Genomic DNA, 23258 nt, shown 5'->3' with positions numbered 1-23258 from the left:
CAACATTGTACTTAAGCACAGTACTATGTACTTCCCACCTCTGTGTAAAACAATGTAAAGTAGATAAGAGATAATGGACGTACGAATATGTGCGTGCTGTAGACGAACTGCCCCACCCTCTTCTTGGCGATCAGCAGCATTTTGTCGAACAGGAAGAACGCTCGCTCCTTCTTCACCCGCTGGACTTTAAAGGAACCTTCCAGAACAAGTTCTCCAAACCCACCCGATCCGGACCGCTCCAGTTCACCAGCAGGAACTCGATCTCCTGAGGGGGCAAAGTCAAGGTCAGAGGTCAGCAAGAGGGCAAAAGTACACACATCCTTTACTCAAGTAAAGTACAGATACTCGTGTTTAAAAATACTCTGGTAAAAGTAGAAGTACTGGCTAAACTTCTTTACTACAAGTAAAAGTAAAGAGGGCTTTGAAATGTACTTCAGTAAAAAAGTACCCATAACTAGCAGCTGTTTTAAAGAGTACCTGACCTCCCTTTATATTAAGAGAACAATAATGTCATTGTTAGCTAATGAATGTTTCCATGCTGAACAACGGCAACATGACAACGTTTTCATTGGTCCCTCTTCTTTAGAGAAGACCAGGAAATGATGGATACACGGATCGTGTTCAAATCAATAGGCACGCAATGACTCTAAATAATAATGATCACGCCACCAACACACATTCAAACTAAAGGAACCAGCCTGTTTGGGAAATGTGAGAAGTAGAAAGTACAGGTATTTGGGTTCAACATGTAAGAAGTAGAAAGTACAGGTATTTGTGTTCAACATGTAAGAAGTAGAAAGTACAGGTATTTGTGTTCAACATGTAAGAAGTAGAAAGTACAGGTATTTGTGTTCAACATGTAAGAAGTAGAAAGTACAGGTATTTGTGTTCAAATGAGAGAAGTAGAAAGTACAGGTATTTGTGTTCAACATGTAAGAAGTAGAAAGTACAGGTATTTGTGTTCAAAATGTAAAAGTAAAAAGTCGTCAGAAAAATAAGTAGTGGAGTAAAGTACTGATGCCAGAAAAATGTGCTTAAGTACAGATAGAAGTATTTGTACTCCACTACTTCCCACCTCTGGAGGTCAGAGGTTAAGAGGAGAGAGGTTTCTAGAACAATCTTTAAGCTACAGAGGGCCTGTGACATGACCCGGGGGAAAACAATGCATATATTTAATTTCTGTCAGAATCCAGAATCCCTTTATTCGTCCAGCAGGGGGTCATTTTCATTGTTACACAGAAAAGAGTCAAGAAAGCTTAATGTTAACTAGAAGGCATGCATAACAAAATATAAAAATAAAACACAAATAAGAAAATTACACAATTTACAAATACACATACTGTAACAGTTCTGAAGATTTAGCAGCCAGGTATATATTACACAGTTATTAACGGACAATTGGTATTTAACAAAGAGGGGTGATATAGACTGTGTGTGTGTGTGTGTGTGTGTGTGTGTGTGTGTGTGTGTGTGTGTGGTGTGTGTGTGTGTGGTGCGTGCGTGCGTGCGTGCGTGCGTGTGCGTGTGTGTGTGTGTGTGTGTGTGTGTGTGTGTGTGTGGTGGTTATATATATTAATAGCTGAATGTTCACAGTGATGTTCAGGTTATTTATACAAACAACCTTCGTAGGGCTGAACACAACGATCAAAACTATCGAGAACCTTTCAAGAACTGCACCTTAGAAGAAGACCGAGAAAACATTGTGATCATCTCTAGAAAAATGGTTCAATAGATTGGTTTTAGCGTCAGGTGTATTTATTAAAAAGGTAGAGAAAGGGTTAGTTTTTATTGAGAACTTTTTCTTGGGTAGTGTAAGGAATAAAATCAGTATTTATATGGCGTGACTTAAAATGAATAACACTGTTTTATTCTGTAACCGGATGTTCACGACATTGTCAACACACTAGACTTCCTGTATGCTCAGACGGTGTTAGCATTAGCATGTAGCTAATGGTATGTTTTGTGTACGTGAATTTAAGGAGAAATGACACGTGGTGTTGCCCACTAAACACACTGTCTTTAACCCTCACTTATTGATGCTGCAATGCTGTTATTAGGGAATGTTTAAATGACCAACAGATATTAGAATATTGTAAAACTAACATCAGAAAATGACAGGACGTGCTTTGGACCCGCCCCCGTCAACGCTAAGCCAATAGGAGAAGACGACAGAGGATAAAATTGGAAGCCAGCAGGAAGTCGCTCTATTTTTTGTAATTATTGAGTGTTCTTGTATTTTAATGTGTATTTTATACCTCGGGACTGTGGGTGTTTCGATCTTTCTGTGTGTACAACATATTTTGAGATTGACAATAAAGTTGACTTTGACTTTGAACGATAGTGAGCGGAGGAGCACACTCGGCCGAGTCACCATTTTGTAATTTCCTTGTATCATCGTATCATTGTTTTATTAAACGCTGTTAACTTGTAAATAGGCTTCCTGGACTCTTTTCGGCTAATCCTGGGCTCAGAGCAAAAAAACCTACAGTAGCAAAATATTCTTGAAATGTTCTTAAACGGCCAAACTCCTCAAGATCTGCACCTAAAGTTGGACCAATCATCTAAGGGTTCACATTTCTCTGGTACAAAACATATGATCATCTCTGGAAAATGGTCCAATAGATTGGTTTTAGCGTGTATTTTTCAGGTGTTTTTATTCAAAAGGTAGAGAAGGTTTCTGGTTTTAATGAGAACCTTGGGTAGCAAAACTATTTCTTCATATGCTCTAAAAACGGCCAAACTTGTCAATAAACTGCACCTAAAATCGGTCCAATAATCAGGGGTTCAGGTTTTTGGGGGTAGAAAAAGTTATTATCACGGCTAAGAAACTAGTCTTATGGTTTATGTTAGCTTTTAGTCAGGTGGAGACAGCACATATGTGAAATAAAAAGGGTTTTACTACATGAACATTCAAGGTTATGAATAGAAACGATGGTAATTAAATCAAATTGTCGCTCAGAAAACATTTGTAGGTCTCAATACAACTTAAAAATACTGTAAAACAACAATAACTTCTCCCTAACTGCACCTAAATGTTGTCCAATCAACTAATCATTTTGATCACTGCTAGAAAATGTTTTTTAGCTTTTTATTTCAGCTGTATGTGTGGTTATATTATTCCCTATAAACACAGTGAGGTGTAAACTCCTTTGGATTGAGATGTAGAAGATGCTGAAAGGTAACAAAACGTCCAGTCGCCATTCAGATTACTTCACTTTCTTTTAACTATCTTGGATTTATAAGGAGAAGAAACATGAATTGGGTTTAATCACGTAGATTTGGAAGTTCTTACGCCTCAAATTGTAAATAAAAAAGGCTAAATTGATGCTTCTTGAATGCAAACGTGACGAAATGAGACTCTAGAAAGCAGTTTTTTGCCTTAAATGTACGTCACCTGGAAACATAAGTATTATATGTTCTTTGCAGGAAACACTGGGACGCATTTCCTCCGTAAAAACCTCTGTAAACTATGTAAACCTCGTCCATCTGTGTGAACGATTCACCTAGGGGTCCAGCTGCTGGGAGGTCAAAGGTCAACACCTGAGCATTTCCTGCATCAGGGTTAAAGGTCGTCCTAATCAAACTTAGGTCAGCTTCGTAAACTATTCCTACACTACGACCCGGATGACTCTGCGTTTCCAGAAAATAGTCACAACTGTTTGTCAATGATTCCTCTGCGGAGCCACAGGCAGCGGCCAGCTGTGGACGCGACCTTTGACCCAGAGACAACCAGCTGCAGGAGAGAAGACCTCTTTAAAAAGTTATTTAACAGATGCTCTACAAGTGAAGATTGTAGCACTTCCTGTCTTCTAAATGGGCGTAAAAAAAATATATTTATGTGGCTAACAATCATGTTTAGCATTATAAATATGAGTTATTCAGGGGTTTTGCAAAATGTTAATTGACATTTGACACAGTTTAGCTAAAATAAGAGCTCTGTCTCACAAGAGGTTGTTGTTAAAACAGACAAATAAGACTAATGTGTCTCAAACAAACAAAGTGCATTTCCTCCTGGCTTCTGAAATGGGGCTAATATTTACTGGAGCATCTCTAGGGCAAAAGAACTGGACCAAAATCTGCGTTATAATTTAGCCGTGGAGAAACTGAAATGACACAGAGAAGACCTCTACAAAAAGTTATTTAAAAGATGCTCTCCAAGGGAAGATAGAGCATTACAATTAGTGACAATATCATAATCATTAGCAGGTCTCCCTTGAAAAAGAGATCAATGATCTCAATGGGATACAACCTGGATAAATAAAGGTTTGAAATGAAATGAAATGAAGGTAATCACTTCCTGTCTCCTAAATGGGCAACCCAGTCTCACGGCATTTCGTGTTATTAGTCACGAAATTAATTTAATCTATTGATTCGTGTTCACCAACACGATTTTCACCTTTTTTCGTGTCACACAGAACGATTTTAAATGCAATGTATTTCTATTGGTAGTATGTTTCGTGTCTGCAACACGTCTTTTTGTCCGGTCGGGTCTTGGAAGACCAGAAGCTGTGTGGTTCATAAAAACATGTTCTTACTCAATATCTTACCCTAAGCCTAACCCTATCCCTTTTATTTTAAATTGTATAATGTCTGAGTTTTTTTGCCGTCAGTGAGGAAAAGAAATGGCTCAGAGCCTCAGAATACTGACATCTGTATTTTTTGTCATCTTTTTTTCCTTCTAATTTGTTATTATTTGGTGCAGGCACGAAACATACTACCAATATAAATACATTGCTTCTAAAATCGTTCTGTGTCAGAATACTGAAATCTGTATTTTTTTAATGTCTTTTTCCTTCTAATTTGTTATTATTTACATTGCTTTTAAAATCGTTCTGTGTGACACGAACAAAATGGCGAAATCGTGTTGGTGAACACGAATCAATAGATTAATTTCGTGACTATAACACGACATGCCGTGAGACTGTGTTGAAATGGGCTTGGTGGTCTGATGTATTTATTTTAGTATAGTTTAGTTTTTGGTGCCAAGAGAGACAAATCAGACGAATTGGTCTCAAACTAAATTAATTTTCTCTTGAGTCTTTCGTCTTAAAAGTGACTTATTAGTGTCAGACTGTTCTAAAGATATGTGGCTTTAAAATAATAAGGTGTAATATTTACTTTAGCATCTCTAGGAAAAAATAACCAGACAAAATCTGCGTTATAATTTTGCCGTGGAGAAACTTAAATGACACTCAGAAGACCTTTTAAAACCGATGCTCTATAAGCAAAGATACAGCGTTACAATTGGTACCAATGTTATGAAAAGGTAAACACTTTCTGTCTCCTACATGGCCTTAGTCTGATGTGTTTATATGTTTACGTTAGTTTAGTTTACATGATTTACGCAGCTAACAATCACCAATATTAGTTTGGAAACGGTTAGTGATATAAGCTCAAGTTTTGACAGGTCTAGCAAACAACAGAGCTCCGTTTGGATGTGGACAACCTGTTAATAAAAAGTGTAAATTAAAACACTTAACACATCCTGATAGGACATTTAAAAAGCCTTTACATGAAAACACAATAAAGCTGCAATTTAAGGTAAAAAAGTGTAAAAAAATGTTCAAAGAGAAGTTAAAGAACTAAAACTAAAACAGAAATGACAGGAGGAGTGTCAAAATTTAGCAGCAAGAAGATGCTGACACACACACACACACACACACACACACACACACACACACACACACACACACACACCACACACACACACACACACCACACACACACACACACACACACACACACACACACACGGAACAAGTTGATAACATGTCCCTGTGTAAGTCATGGTGTGAACATGTGTCGGGGAAGTGTAGGAATGCAGCGGTGACACAGTTTGACCCCTAGAGGTCGCCGGCTGACCTCCAGCTGTCTGAACAGTAAAACGTTCTGAGGACACTTAGTCTGCACGGAGATTTCTTTATGACTCATGATCCACAAGTTTAAACCTTTAGTGAGGAAGATGTAGTCACAGAAGAGAGGGTAATCTTGAAACTGTATTAAAATAAATAACTTTGCATCTTGATAGTATACTGCTGACTTCACGATACCAAACTATAACACTGCATGAAGGAAGGAGAATAAACAACTACGCTGACACACTGACACAGTTAGATATTAAGACTTTGACACAATATCACATTCACGATTAATACTTCAAATACCACCTGTTACTGCAGGTAATACTGCAAATACTACATTAATACTTCAAGTACCACCTGTTACTGCAGGTAATACTGCAAATACTACATTAATACTTCAAGTACCACCTGTTACTGCAGGTAATACTGCAAATACTACATTAATACTTCAAGTACCACCTGTTACCTGCAGGTAATACTGCAAATACTACATTAATACTTCAAGTACCACCTGTTACTGCAGGTAATACTACAAATATATACTACATTAATACTTCCAATACCTCCTGTTACTGCAGGTAATACTCTAAATACTGCAAGTATACCAATCCATGCTTGCATACTAAAGTTCAAATTAACTTTTTGTCAGCTTTAAAGCCATATATTTATCCATCCTGTTAACCTATTTTGAAGCAAAACATTGAATATATAAATACATTAAAATATGAATGGTCATGTATTTGTTGTCTTTATATACTGTAAAAATTCAAAAATGTTTATCTTTCGAGAAAATATCCATTAAAAAACGTTTTTAGGCGTTCCTCAGGGTACCATTCGAGGTCCTCTACAGTTTGTATTTGTGAGAGTGATAACAATTATTTACATCGTAAAAATAAAAATAATATTGAGATTCTATTACGTTTTAAAGTGTAGCTAGCCAATGCTATATAAATATATATATAATATAATAAACATTTCTTATTTTTTGCAAAAGAGTGAAAAGTTACCACTGTGTGTCTTTGGAAAATTGGTGATATAATTATATCTGTGTGTTGCATATTATTTTATTCTTAATACTGTGAACTTCTGCACATCCCCTAGAATATATTTAGAACATTCCTGCCAACTTTCAATTGTTCTTTTTCTATATTCATGTCTGATTAGTTACGCACCAATGCCACAAAGCAAATGCCTTCAAAGTGAAAACCTACTTGTCAAATAACCAGATTAATGTAATTGCCCAACATATAGTAACCTGAATGCAAAAACGATTCCCTTACAACGATCACAGAGGTTGTTTTCAGGTATTAAATCTCATCTTGTACATTACTCTCTCACCTGCAGTCGGACTGCGTGCTCCTGCTTCCTTTTCATGTCGTTGATGTACCAGGCGACCGCCGTCATGGTGATGATGGCGTCTTCGATGACCTCATACCCCGGGTCGCTCTTATCAAAGTGCTTAGAAAGTTCCTGAGGAGACATGAGAGCAACTTGAGGGTATAATCAGAGGTGGGAAGTAGTGGAGTACAAATACTTCGTTACTGTACTTAAGTACATCATTCTGGTATCAGTACTTTACTCCACTACTTATTTTTCTGACCACTTTTTACTTCTTACATTTTGAACACAAATACCTGTACTTTCTACTTCTTACATTTTGAACACAAATACCTGAACTTTCTACTTCTTACATGTTGAACTCAAATACCTGTACTTTCTACTTCTTACATGTTGAACCCAAATACCTGTACTTTCTACTTCTTACATTTTGAACACAAATACCTGTACTTTCTACTTCTTACATGTTGAACTCAAATACCTGTACTTTCTACTTCTTACATTTTTAACACAAATACCTGTACTTTCTACTTCTTACATGTTGAACACAAATACCTGTACTTTCTACTTCTTACATTTTGAACACAAATACCTGTACTTTCTACTTCTTACATTTTGAACACAAATACCTGTACTTTCTACTTCTTACATGTTGAACTCAAATACCTGTACTTTCTACTTCTTACATTTTTAACACAAATACCTGTACTTTCTACTTCTTACATGTTGAACCCAAATACCTGTACTTTCTACTTCTTACATGTTGAACCCAAATACCTGTACTTTCTACTTCTTACATTTTCCAAACAGGCTGGTTACTTTAGTTTGAATGTGTGTTTAAAAGCACTAAAGCACCAACGCTCTGAAAAGATGATCAGATGAAAATCTATGGGAGGTGTTTGTTGTTGTGAAAATTCTAAATATCTGATTTCCTGTTGTGTTTATGGTTCTGCTCCAATTGACTTTTTTTCTCGTCTCCAAATGCTTCATACACCCAACACATTTCATACATATCGCACCTATAAGGGCAGCGTTCTAGGTGGCGACATTAACTGAGGGCCTATTTTACGAATATGCATAGATAAAAGCATAGAACTAGTTTAATTAAAGTGGACCTACTGTATCATGCTATATTTGAATAATATAGTGTAGGACCATACCTATATAAGGCATATTTATACTTATTTTTTTTCAAAATACCAAACAGATCATGCATTTTAGCCATGCCTCATTTTGCTCAATTTGACATTTTTTAGATCTGTTTTAGCAAGGGCTGATTCAGTGAGAACAGCACCATCTAGAGGCCTGGCATATGTACTACAGCGTCTCCAGCGCTTTCGAACGGCAATGGCCATGGCTGTCTCCTCCTGATTGGTGGAGTTGGCCCAATAGCCGTAGCGCCACCGTCCTGACGTCAGGACAGTGTTCAAATCTGGATCAGTTTTTATCAGATCCGTTGCAGCCCCTTTTTTAGAGATTTGGGTATGGAGGAAAATAGAGAGGGTTGTGTTTTCTGACACTTGGTGAGTTCCCTGGAACACCGGGGACACATATTCATGTAGAAAAGACGTACAAAAGTGCATTTTGCATGGTAGGTCCCCTTTAACTTAAATAATAACACTACATAATAATACATGTACTATCAACAAAACAGCAAGAAAATAACTGTTAAATAATATAAATCAAGATATAGCTCCAACACTGCCCTTAATGTATGATTGAACTGCACAATAGTGACCCAACTTAAAATGACGGCAGCACAGATTGAGGCTTTTCTGCCCTTTAAATCACAATTTATCTATTTGACCAAATGCTCCTGGGACTTTGTACTTTCAAACCAACATACAGTAACCAAATCATTTTCTATATTTTTCAATTAATACAAATGTAGCTACTATCTGGTACGATAAGATAAGATATTATCAGATAAGATGTACTTTATTGGTCCCAATTTGGGATTTTTTGGCGTTGCAGTAGCACAAAAAACAAGGCATTGCACATAAGTAGAAATTAAAAGCGTAGAAATGAACAATTCTGAAATGTAAACATCTGAAAATAGAAAACTTACTGTAGTTTCCATATCTTCCTAATAGCTTCCTGGACATTAAATTAGATAAAGGTCTCTGGAAAGGCATTACGTTTACTCCCAGTTAATAAAGTATGCAAATAATAGGGCAAAAGTCTCCAATTATAGTTTAAATAAGTATTACAAAGTACTGCATGGTGTTTTCTGATGGAGTAATGGAAAAACGAATGTGTTTTTAGGCCATAACTGAAGTTAAATGGACATTGAATCAGAGCGTTAGCAACAGTCTGATATACAGAGATAACTGACTGACAGATGTGCAAGTTGACCAATCAGAAGCGAGTATTCCTCGAAGCGGTGTAATAATGTCCTTGAAAGAACAGTGATCACAAATAAATAATGATCCAAACAAAACAACCCAGCAGCTGACACAGCACTTCATCACAGAGACAGTGAAGCAGGAACAGCTGAGGATTATGGGAAAAGCCCCGCTCAGCTCCAAACAGATGTAGCACCAGTGTTTGATCTGGCCACTGTAGACAGAGCAACAAATGTGTGTGTGTGTGTGTGTGTGTGTGTGTGTGTGTGTGTGTGTGTGTGTGTGTGTGTGTGTGTGTGTGTGTGTGTGTGTGTGTCTCAGAGGTGGGCTTGGACAGGAACCAGTAAATCCGTTCATTGGTAGAAGCTGTGTGTGTTCTGGTGTTTTATGGATGAGTCAGCTGAATATCTTCAGATGTACGAAGTAAAGTAAAGGTCTGAGGTAGAAGTTAGGAGATGCATAATTATTTACACTATAATTTTAATCTTAATTTGATTCTTGCATATATGTTTCTAATGTCATGTAAAGTTGGGATTTGCTGGCAAAATATGCATATAACTCTTTTTAAATTAAAAGCTTCTGTTGTTTTTTTTATTTCGGCATATTTGATGACACATAACCCTAAAGAGAAAAATAAATCCTCAAATAATATCTTTAATCTTTAACTTAAAGTGGACCTATCATGCTATATTTGAATAATATAGTGTAGGACCATACCTATATAAGGCATATTTATACTTTTTGTTTTTCAAAACACCAAACAGATCATGCATTTTAGCCATGCCTCATTTCGCTCAATTTGCACTTTTTTTAGCCCTGTTTTTGCAAGGGCAGATTCAGTGAGAACAGCACCATCTACTGGCCTGGCATATGTACTACAGCGTCTCCAGCGCTTTGGAACGGCAATGGCCGTGGCTGTCTTCTCCTGATTGGTGGAGTTGTCCCAATAGCCGTAGCGCCACCGTCCTGACGTCAGGACAGTGTTCAAATCTGGATCAGTTTTTATCAGATCCGTTGCAGCCCCTTTTTTAGAGATTTGGGTATGGAGGAAAATAGAGAGGGTTGTGTTTTCTGACACTTGGTGAGTTCCCTGGAACACCGGGGACACATATTCATGTAGAAAAGACGTACAAAAGTGCATTTTGCATGATAGGTCCCCTTTAAAGTATTTGGACTATTACCTCTAGAAGCAGGTGGTATTTGAGGTACTTCATGTAGTATTTGGAGCTGTAGTATCAGGGATTATTTGAGATACTACACTAATATTTTGTATTTTTAGAGGTGATATCTGTAGCATCAGGTGGTATATGAGGGAATACATGTAGTATTTGGAAGTATTTGCATCATTACCTGCAGTAACAGGTGGTATTTGAGGATCCTCTGCACTGGTTTCAGCAGGTAGTATTTAAAGTATGAATGCAGTATAAATGCAGTATTTAGAGAGTATTAATGCAGTATAAATGCAGTATTTAGAGAGTATTAATGCAGTATAAATGCAGTATTTAGAGAGTATTACCTGCCGTATTAATGCAGTATTTAGAGAGTATTACCTGCAGTAACAGGTGGTACTTGAGGATCCTCTGCACGGGCTTCAGCAGGTACGTCTCCAGAGGTAAAGAGTGGCTCAGAGTGCTCTGTCTCTCCTGGAAGAAGCTCACCAGACTCTTGGTCTTCATGCAGTCCCTCAGCACCGACACACAGCTGGGAGAGAGAGAGAGAGAGAGAGAGAGAGAGAGAGAGAGAGAGAGAGAGAGAGAGAGAGAGAGAGAGAGAGAGAGAGAGAGAGAGAGGGGGGGAGAGGGGGGGAGAGAGGGGAGAGAGAGGGGGAGAGAGAGGGAGGTTTATTTAAAATATCTTAAAAATCAACATTGCCGATACTCGGACCGGTACATTTATACAATTCAGACCATTTCAAAAAATGCAAAACAGTCATATTTCCTTTACAAAAATAAAACTTTAAGAGACTTTACAAAAAGTTATTTCCAAACACAAACACATGTAATACAAAATGGTGGAAGTGAGGAAGAAGAGGAACATGGTGGAACTCCTCAAGTCTGAAAACAAAGGAGGAGGGATGGAAGAAAGGGAGAGGGAGAAAGTGAGGAGGAAGGAGGTTAGGAAAGGGAAGAAGAAGAAGAAGAAGAAGTCCACATGTGTTTGGAGCTCCAACAAACATTGACGAGCCAAAACCACATCCATTCATCACCATTTAAACAAAGAGAGGAACCAAATGAAATATCAATTGACCAATTATTAATGATGGTTATTATGAATTGTAAAACGTCCAGTGAAAACATTTGAAAGAAAGGAGGTGAGGAGGAAGGAGACAAGATGTCCAGGGGATTCAATGAGACATGAGAGGAGGAAGGAGCTGAGGAGGAAGGAGACAAGATGTCCAGGGGATTATAGGAGACATGAGAGGAGAAAGGAGGTGAGGGAAGAAGATGAATGAGTCATGCTGTGATGAATCTCTGTCAACAGGAAAATGTTGGACAGCACCGGTGAGAGGGAAGGAAAAGGGGGGAGGAGAGAAGGAGGCCAAGGTAGCGATGGGGGTAGAGAGGAGAGAGGAAGGAAAGAGGAAGGAAGGAGGCCAAGGTAGCAATGGGGGATGAGAGGAGAGAGGAGGAAAGGAGGCCAAGGTAGCAATGGGGTAGAGAGGAAAGAGGAAGGAAAGGAGGCCAAGGTAGCAATGGGGATGAGAGGAGAGAGGAGAGAGGAAGGAAAGAGGAAGGAAGGAGGCCAAGGTAGCAATGGGGGATGAGAGGAGAGAGGAGGAAAGGAGGCCAAGGTAGCAATGGGGGATGAGAGGAGAGAGGAGGAAAGGAGGCCAAGGTAGCCTTTTTTCGAGAAATCTAAAGAAATTGACTTTTTCCTTGAAATATCAATATGTTTTCTTACAATTCTGACTTTTTCTCAAAATCCTGACTTTATTCTTAAAAACACTTATCATTTATTTTAACATATTTATGCAGCTATGTACACATGGCAATACAAGCCTTGAATCTTATCTTATAATAAAGTGCAAGGAGACGGATGCCCAAACCAAAGACAAAACGATTTGCATTCATAGAAACCAGAGCAGAGAAGCTGATTCTAGACGAACTGAAGGAAACTGGCTTCAGTCGGGGATAAATGCAGACGGAGAATCTGAAGCGTATGTCCGATGTGAAAAACATACACTAGAGACATTCCTCGAAACTAAGCTTGGAAAGATTCCCATCAAATCATCCGCAGAAAAGTCCACTTCGCTCTCCTCGGTGTTATCTATTCCCCTCGTGGGCTCTCTCTGTTTTTACACTTTGGAGATGGTTTGTCTAAAGACTGAGGATACTTACAGCTGCTCCAGAGGATCCTTCTCCACCAATCAGAGGAGACCTTAGAAGAACACTTTAACTTCCTCTAATCTTCCCCTTCATTCTGCCTTTGCAAAAAGACCTTTCCAAAACACTGTATGTTATTGCTTCTTTCAACACTTCACTGAAGCCATTGGTGCTCACACTGCATGCTGAACCTTTGTGGGAAATATTTGTTCTTAAATGACTTTCTGTTACTGCTAAAACCTTTGTGCATGAAAACTGAATAAATGAAGTGCATCAAACTTGCATTCTCTCTAATATCAAGCAGTGGGCTGAATGAATAGAAGTCTCTGAGACAATTACTTACTGGATTTATTACCTTTGCAAACCTTTGACTGATTTGTTTCTTGACTGAAGGTTTCAATCCATGGTCTCAACTCTTCTTAATACAGCAACATGTTGATTTAATAAATAATAGTCCCATTTAGAGGGAAATAGAGGTTAAAGTAATGTGTGCTTTAGGGCGGGGCTAACAGTGATTGACAGGTCGCTACCGCAGTGTTGTCAGTGTTGTCGTCTTACAACTTTAACAGTAACGGACCGTCTCCACAGCAGCGTTAAAAAAATCTTGGAGGTGGGCGTATCTGAGGCTTGGGGATTTTTTTGCGATCAACCAATCACATGAATCTCCCGCCCGCGACATACGAAGCCAAAAAGCCCGAAGTAAACTGGATATAAACTCTCCAAAACAGGCGAAAACATACCACTGTCTCTGCCACCTCCCTCCATGCCTGGCTCCTCCGGTTTGTATCCCGGTAGTTAAATAGGGACTGGTCATAAAGCACCGGGTGATTCCCTACCGCTAATTTCTCCTCCATTTTTTGGAATATGAGGAAATGACCTGCGGTATGCCTCTCCCAGCATACACGCCGTTTGATTGGCTAGAGCTTGAACTGCCAGATTTGCGTACACGGGATTTGATTGGCTGCCGCTTCCACCTCAGCTTCAAAAGTTGAACATTGTTCAACTTTGAATCTTGAAAATCCTGAGAATCTCCGCTCGCCTGCCCACAATGCATTTCGGCGAAAAGTGAGGGAAAGTGACGTCACCCCATTCAAAGTGAATGGGCAGAAGCGTTTCAAGATTTTTTAACGCTGCTGTGGAGACGGCCCGTAAGAGCCATTTTAATGAGGTCTTGTTTGGGTTTTGAGATTTTCAGAATCAAGTCAACATTTTCAGAAAAAAGTCACAAAAAAAATGATAAGTTAAAAATGAAGTCAGAATGTTGACATTTTGAGAAAAAGTCAGAAATGTCAGAATGTTGAGAAAAAATTCAGAATATTGATATTTCAAAGAAAAAGTTATAGGACTTTTTCTCAAAATGGCAAATAATGTTTGTTTTTTTAATTCTCAACATTTGAGTTTTTTTTAGCAAAATCTCAAAATTATGACTTTTTTTCTAAAAATATCAAAGAAAAATCATTTTCCTCAAAATCTTCCAAAATAGATTTTTTCCTTGAAATATTAATATTCAGATTTTTTTCTTAAAATTCTGACTTTATTCTTCAAATCACATCATTTGTACTTTTCCTGAAAATACTATATAATAAAGGAAAAACAATAAAACAAATATTCTGACTCTTTTCAGATATCCAAGTTGTGTTTTAGTGCTTCACAGGAACATGCAAACAACAACAGATCCCCATCATGTCATGCCATATATTCCCATTTCCCCCCTAAAAAAGGGTCTCATTGCAGTAGAAGTATCTCCGTCTGGTTCCAAAACAAATACAACTTTGCTGCTCCAGATTTGTGAAAGATTTCTTTTAACAAGTTGCATGTTGCTCGAAACAGGAAACGTCTCCGTTTGATCCTCTGTGTGTTGGATCTTATTCAACATCTGTGAAGAATGAGCCTCAAACCTTCAAACTGTTCAAGCAATCAGATTTTAATCCAAATTAAATGCTTCATGGATGAATTTATCCAATTTTCTTTTAGATAGCGATCCAACTATTTTAAAAGCTCATGAAGTGACACAAAAGAGAGTATATTTTTTTCTTCAATGGGAACATTTGTGGTTCAATCTTGATAACAGATTGCAATAAATGTCTTGTAATAACGACTTGATGCTGAACACGTTTTCTCCCAATGCTTTATTTCAGTGTCTTTCCTCCTGAAAATCACATTCTGTAAGTTCTTGACATCTGCCGTTGTTTTCCATCAATGATCACGATAACAAAGCTTTTTTATTTGACATTTTTGGCTTTGGTTCTTCTGACCCATCTGGTCGTGAACACAGCATACTGTACGTTAGATGAGTCCTTTATGACTTAAAAAGAGATACAAAAGACTGGATAAGATGAGGATTTTAGTTGAGTTGTTTTGATATGGATATGACAGTAGCATCATATTTGTATCATGCATAGGACCAGGTGCAATTTAAGTGTTTTTAAGAAATGAAGCTCAGCGCAAGTTCAACCAGGAAGACCGTCTTTACTCATTCATTTCCTATGTCTATGTTACTACTCTCTCTCCTCTTCTCAATAAGTGATCGGGGGCGTTACTCCCCAGCTTAACCAATCACTTCGCTCTATTCTCTCAAGCCTATCATAGCGCTCCGCTAATCCTTTTAAATCTGCTCTCCCCCCTCTGTCATCTGTCATTTCAGGTGACTCGACGCAACCCTCCTCCACCCCTTTGCACCTCCTGTCCCTCTGAATCCGGGGTCAAGCTAAGCCCCTCCCCTTCAGACCGACCCCAACTATCCATTCACCACCACCAGGGTCAAGCTAAGCCACTCCCCTTCAGACCGAACCCAACTATCCATTCACCACCACCAGGGTCAAGCTAAGCCACTCCCCTTCAGCCCGACCCCAACTATCCATTCACCACCACCAGGGTCAAGCTAAGCCACTCCCCTTCAGACCGAACCCAACTACCCATTCACCACCACCAGTGTCTAGACCCCGGGGGGTTTCATTGGATCGGTTCTCCCCTCCCAAATGATACTCCTGCACAACGGGGCCTAATCGCCAAAACTCCATTACATTCATTTGTGTATTCCTGGCAATAAATATGTTTTCTTACATCAAAACCGTCTCAAAATGGAGATTGCAATGCACTGGATGTGTAAAGGGATCCTTTTGGCTCAGCTGTCCTGACACAATTTGTTATATTTGCACTTTTTTTTCATTGCAACTGCCACACTGTTTTCCAACCAAAACAAAATGCCACGTTGGATCCATTGTGCTTATTCACTTATTTAAACCGGCCAATTTCGGTCCAATGAAAAGGAATTCTGCAGGTACACTTATGTCCCTTTTGTATTTTCGTACACGTCCCTCAGCGAATTGTGGATGTTACTTTTCATTATTTTTAATCCCAACCAGACTCAATACAAAATGCCGCATATGCTCCATTTGTGCTTAATCACTTCCATGTTTAGAATTTAAAACGGCACGTTTCGGTCCAATAATGAGGAATTCTGCAAGTAAATATTCAATTCCATTCCCTACAATCTTAATGTGAATAATATCCTGCTTTATATCGTGTCTAAAGCCCTTCATATATAGCACTACTCTTTCTTACACGCCAACAACAACACATTCTTTATTTGCTCAGCTTTAATATGCGCACGATGACCCAAAACTATCATTTCTGTGACGGTCAGACAGCCCGACACACTCCTCACAAAGGATCTAAACCCAATAACCTGCACTTCCTCTCTGATGTGTGTTGGATGGTGATCGTTTCTGGACTAGTTCCTGCTCTGTTAGAAATCTTTCTCCAGAGGCTCTACAGATCATCAATTTACAGCATTACAAACATCCACGTGGAGTTTAGCAGCATCAATTATGTGAGCATCTGGACCTGACATCACATCCCGTCTGCTAATGTCGTTTTAATGTCTCCAAGCTTTACGCTGATTCAGATCTCCGTGTTCCTGCAGGAGAAACGTCTCTCTACTTTCTGCTGCTGGAGAGAAGCTCGACTCATTCTGGTTATTATCAGAGGTGGGAAGTAGTGGAGTACAAATACTTCGTTACTGTACTTAAGTACATGTTTCTGGTATCAGTACTTTACTCCACTACTTATTTTTCTAACAACTTCTTACTTTCTACTTCTTACATGTTGAACTCAAATACTTGAACTTTCTACTTCTTACATGTTGAACCCAAATACCTGAACTTTCTACTTCTTACATTTTGAACCCAAATACCTGTACTTTCTACTTCTTACATTTTGAACACAAATACCTGTACTTTCTACTTCTCACATTTTGAACACAAATACCTGTACTTTCTACTTCTTACATTTTGAACACAAATACCTGAACTTTCTACTTCTTACATGTTGAACACAAATACCTGTACTTTCTACTTCTTACATTTTGAACACAAATACCTGTACTTTCTACTTCTTACATGTTGAACCCAAATACCTGTACTTTCTACTTCTTACATGTTGAACACAAATACCTGTACTTTCTACTTCTTACATGTTGAACCCAAATACCTGAACTTTCTACTTCTTACATGTTGAACCCAAATACCTGTACTTTCTACTTCTTACATGTTGAACACAAATACCTGTACTTTCTACTTCTCACATTTCCCAAACAGGCTGGTTCCTTTAGTTTGAATGTGTGTTTGGTGGCGTGATCATTATTATTTAGAGTCATTGCGTGCCTATTGATTTGAACACGATCCGTGTATCCATCATTTCCTGGTCTTCTCTAAAGAAGAGGGACCAATGAAAACGTTGTCATGTTGCCGTTGTTCAGCATGGAAACATTCATTAGCTAACAATGACATTATTGTTCTATTAATATAAAGGGAGGTCAGGTACTCTTTAAAACAGCTGCTAGTTATGGGTACTTTTTACTGAAGTACATTTCAAAGCCCTCTTTACTTTGACTTGAGTGAAGAAGTTTAGTCAGTACTTCTACTTTCACCAGAGTATTTTTAAACACGAGTATCTGTACTTCTACTTGAGTAAAGGATGTGTGTACTTTTGCCATCTCTGGGTATTTGTCTTTTAACGCAGGACTCCAGTTTAGAAAACCAGCAGATCCAGATCACATCACTGTCTCATGTGCATTTAGAATAACTCTCATTATTATACGGTGATTGAACAGTGGTGTAAAGTAACTAAGTACATTTAGAGCCTACTGTATATTGAATATTGCCTTTTCATAACAGATATTGTGAATGGGGGAAATAGAGTGTTTTATTGTGACTCAAGTACTGTCCTCAGGTACTTGTACTTTACTTTTTAATTTCCATTTGATGCTACTTTGTACTTTTACTAAACGCATTTATTTAGTTACTTTACAGATTAGTTTTCTACGTTTATTAGAAGTCTTTGATTCTGCTCTTATAATCGGAGGTTCATTGATTAGACGGATAATAACGAGCACATGTTGAAGCTGTTAAAGTATGCGTACAATAATTGCATGATTTGCTCGAAACGCAGCCAAACTTGTGAAATCTTTAGCTGTTTTTCTACTTGATTTTCTTACAATAGGATAATAATAATAATGTCAAACTAGCTGCACCTTTACCAGCTTTGAGAACACTTTCATGATCAATCATTATAAAACATATCATATATATTATTCTGAAATGGACCAATCTGCACAATCACTACTTTTACTGTCGCTACTTTCACTATATTTTGATGAGAATACTTTTCTACTTTCACTTGAGGAACATTTTGAATGCAGTACTTTTACTGTAACAGAGTATTCCTACACTCTGGTACTTCTACTTTTACTCAAGTACAAGATCTGAGTACTTCTACTTTTACTCAAGTACAAGATCTGAGTACTTCTACTTTTACTCAAGTACAAGATCTGAGTACTTCTACTTTTACTCAAGTACAAGATCTGAGTACTTCTACTTTTACTCAAGTACAAGATCTGAGTACTTCTACTTTTACTCAAGTACAAGATCTGAGTACTTCTCTTTTTACTCAAGTGCAAGATCTGAGTACTTCTACTTTTACTCAAGTACAAGATCTGAGTACTTCTCTTTTTACTCAAGTGCAAGATCTGAGTACTTCTACTTTTACTCAAGTACAAGATCTGAGTACTTCTACTTTTACTCAAGTACAATATCTGAGTACTTCTACTTTTACTCAAGTACAAGACCTGAGTACTTCTACTTTTACTCAAGTACAAGATCTGAGTACTTCTACTTTTACTACAAGACCTGAGTACTTCTACTTTTACTCAAGTACAAGATCTGAGTACTTCTACTTTTACTCAAGTACAATATCTGAGTACTTCTACTTTTACTCAAGTACAAGATCTGAGTACTTCTACTTTTACTCAAGTACAAGATCTGAGTACTTCTACTTTTACTCAAGTACAAGATCTGAGTACTTCTCTTTTTACTCAAGTGCAAGATCTGAGTACTTCTACTTTTACTCAAGTACAAGATCTGAGTACTTCTCTTTTTACTCAAGTGCAAGATCTGAGTACTTCTACTTTTACTCAAGTACAAGATCTGAGTACTTCTACTTTTACTCAAGTACAATATCTGAGTACTTCTACTTTTACTCAAGTACAAGACCTGAGTACTTCTACTTTTACTCAAGTACAAGATCTGAGTACTTCTACTTTTACTACAAGACCTGAGTACTTCTACTTTTACTCAAGTACAAGACCTGAGTACTTCTACTTTTACTACAAGATCTGAGTACTTCTACTTTTACTCAAGTACAAGATCTGAGTACTTCTACTTTTACTTGAGTAGCATGTTTGTTCTAAATATCTTTTGTCTTATATCTGGTTGTGATGTCATCCACGTTCTTTCCGTCCTTCTCCTGTCAAACTCTCCGGTGTATTTTAAATATGTAAAGGCCCGGATGTGAGTCACGCTGCAGGACGGACGAGTGTGTGATCCTTTAATGGAAGAGCTCAAGACTTCACTTAAAAATAAATATATAAAAACAAAAAGGGGAACCCCGAGTACTTCCTCCAGATCCTGAGAGTAATGCGGCGCAGGGAGCAGAGCGTTAGTTCATCACACTGATTGAATTACATTGAACTTACTTTGGGTAGTTCATGCAGTACAGGGTGTAGATGTCGAAGGTTTCACTCTGAAAAACAAAGAGGACAGACGATACATCTTCTATCATAATGTAATATAACACTTCATGGGAGAAGAGACGCAGTATGACAATATATATATATATTATATATGATATATTATTTACACAAAAAATGTGTATATGTTCGTATATATTCAGACTTTTTGTTAACATTTAATTCAAATGTATCAAAGACACATGGGTCCATATCTGTTATAAAATAATGAATTCACTTATTTACTCTTCATGTATTATATTGTGTATTCTGGATATAATATATTGATGTTTTTCTTTTAATACTACTTCATTCTTTTAATTTACCATTTATTTTTGTACTTAATACATTTCAAATATATATCCATAAAAGATATTTAAAAGTGAAGAAACAATATGCAAAAGTACAAAACCACAAAATAAAAATATTAAAATGAGTGCTAACACAAACTTAAGATAAGTATAAATGTATAAATAAAATCATTATTAACAATATATACAGTATAGGCTTAGGAGGACTATTTACCTATCTATCTATATATCACACGTTTGCTTTAAAAACATATCTGTTATTTTTATTTATTCTTTAAAGTGGACCTATCATGCTATATTTTAATAATATAGTGTAGGACCATACCTATATAAGGCATATTTATACTTTTTTTTCTTCAAAATACCAAACAGATCATGCATTTTAGCCATGCCTCATTTCGCTCAATTTGACATTTTTTAGATCTGTTTATGCAAGGGCTGATTCTGTGAGAACAGCACCATCTACAGGCCTGGCATATGTACTACAGCGTCTCCAGCGCTTTCGAACGGCAATGGCCGTGGCTGTCTCCTCCTGATTGGTGGAGTTGGCCCAATAGCCGTAGCGCCACCGTCCTGACGTCAGGACAATGTTCAAATCTGGATCAGTTTTTATCAGATCCGTTGCTGCCCCTTTTTTAGAGATTTGGGTATGGAGGAAAATAGAGAGGGTTGTGTTTTCTGACACTTGGTGAGTTCCCTGGAACACCGGGGACACATATTCATGTAGAAAAGACGTACACAAGTGCATTTTGCATGATAGGTCCCCTTTAAGATAACTGCTCTGTATTTCCCGGCTCTGTGCAGTACGAGTCTGAATTAAAGTCCAGGTTGTTTATTGATGTATTCTTCTCCCCTCAGTGAGTCAGGAGACCCGAGACAGAGGAGTAATCTTTATTCTTCTCCCCTCAGAGAGTCAGGAGACCCGAGACAGACGGCTCTGTGTTCCTGAAATAACTCCCCTGCTCTCTAACAGTTTCATCTAATGGATGCATCCTCAGAACACTGCTGACTTCCGTTTAGAAAGGTTTAGATCTGAGCGTCACTGACGTTAGGAACATCCTGCACAGAGTTTTAAATCCTCATGGGACAATTGCACATCTGTATTTGGTACAGGAAACGACAGAAAATCATATTAAGCAACACAAAGAGAATGTTATTCTATTTGCCCGATATGACCCCCGACCCCCGATGAAGCTTCACTATCTGAGCTTTAAACAGTTAAAACTGTAACGTCTGTCCAGAAGGAGGCGCTAGAGAGCAAAGTCTTTACCATGTGATGCTGAACTTGGCCTCCTTTTAATTATATTCTTCAAGAGTTTTCTCATTTGTCTTTCTCACTTCTCTCATATTTTAGGATTCAGCGTGACATGTCATGTGAGATGAAAGTCTTCATGAATTAAAGTCTAAGTTTCTCTTTCAGCTCGATGAGATCAGAAGCTGTTAACATATCTCACTGTAGAAACAACTCTGCTGCTGCTCTCACACACACACACACACACACACACACACACACACACACACTCACACACACACACACACACACACACACACACACACACACACACACACACACACACACACATGTATTCATGGGGTGTTGGTTTGATCAGCAGCAGCTGGTGTGTGTAAATGTGTGTGTGTGTGTGTGTTTGTGTGTGTGTGTGTGTGTGTGTGTGTGTGTGTGTGTGTGCGTGTGTAGTGAACAGAGGGTCCAGTTCTGCTGCTTTACTGGGTGTTTGGGGTTAACTGTGTCATGTTTCCTGTCAACTCTCTCCCACACACACACACACACACACACACACCCTCACACACACACACACACACCCTCACACACACACACACACACACACACACACACACACACACACACACCCTCACACACACACACATACCCTCACACACACACACACACACACACACACACACACACACTCACACCCACACACACACTCACACACACCCTCACACATGCACACACACACACACACACACACACACCCTCACACACACACACACACACACACTCACACACACACCCTCTCACACACACACCACACACACACACACACACACACACACACCCTCACACACACCCTCACACACACCCTCACACACACACACACACACACACACACAGTCCTCACCCTCTCCACGAAGCACTCAGCGATGGCCGCAGCGTGGGGACTCCTCTCTAAATCCTCCAGGAGATCACTGAGGAGAAACACAGAGAAAAGGTTTACTACTTAAGTTAGAGCTACATACTAAGTACATTTACTCAAGTACTGCACTTAAGTACAATCTAAAAGTATTCCCATGTTCTGCAACTTCATACTCAAAGTAAAATATGAGTAGTTTTGGTACTTTGACTTGAGGCAAATACTTAAGTAACATCTTCACGTGACTCTTCAGTCATTCTGTGAGCTTGTTCTCGTGCGTCATGATACCGTGATCAATGATTCCTAATGTTATCAGCGTTTCTCTACCAAATGTCCAGCAACAATCACTCATACAGTAAAAATAACCCTCCGTCTTCTAAGGAAACGACTTGCTTTCGTTCAGGAAAGGAAACTGGATTGCATCAAAAAATACTACGGAAGTTGCAAATAAATAAATTCTTCTTTTTGTTAATACTTTCTGGTTCCTAATTATGTGGAATACATACTAATATATGTTGTGGGACATATACAGTATACTACATGCATACAGTCTTTTTTAAATTATCCTGTCTTCTAGAAAAACTAATTGCTTACATTCAGGAAAGGAAACTAGCTCTGTTTTACTTTAATATAGAGTATTTCTACACCGTGGTATTACTACTTGTATTGCAGTAATATATCCGCTCTGTTGGAGTCACATGTTCAGAGGCTCAGAGGCTCCTGAACACGGAGACACCTTGTTGGTTGAAGCGCTGCTCAGACTTTCCACAAGATGTTAAACTGCTCTAACATCTGTGAGGTTTGCAGACTCTGAGCAGTGTTGAGGTGAAACACTGATCGCAGGTCTGATCTGAGGTC

At 38.3% G+C, this 23258-nt stretch overlaps 1 protein-coding gene across 6 annotated transcripts in view; it reads right to left on the bottom strand.

Moving 5' to 3' along the window:
- Positions 1 to 89: 89 nt before the first annotated feature.
- plekhg2 (pleckstrin homology domain containing, family G (with RhoGef domain) member 2) overlaps positions 90 to 23258 on the bottom strand; it is a 92046-nt gene continuing 68877 nt past the window's right edge. For all 6 annotated transcript variants that reach the window (XM_034123689.1, XM_034123690.1, XM_034123691.1 and 3 more), the window contains 5 exons: positions 22389 to 22455; positions 19901 to 19947; positions 11095 to 11245; positions 7200 to 7331; positions 90 to 265 (listed from right to left, as the gene is read on the bottom strand). In XM_034123689.1, the coding sequence (XP_033979580.1) occupies positions 173 to 265; positions 7200 to 7331; positions 11095 to 11245; positions 19901 to 19947; positions 22389 to 22455 (490 nt within the window). In that variant the 3' untranslated portion in view covers positions 90 to 172. The remainder of the gene's footprint in view (positions 266 to 7199; positions 7332 to 11094; positions 11246 to 19900; positions 19948 to 22388; positions 22456 to 23258) is intronic.

This window comes from Trematomus bernacchii, unplaced genomic scaffold (genome assembly GCF_902827165.1).
Source record: "Trematomus bernacchii unplaced genomic scaffold, fTreBer1.1, whole genome shotgun sequence".
Classification (NCBI taxonomy): Eukaryota; Metazoa; Chordata; class Actinopteri; order Perciformes; family Nototheniidae; genus Trematomus; species Trematomus bernacchii.
This window is presented reverse-complemented; position numbering and strand designations above follow the sequence as displayed.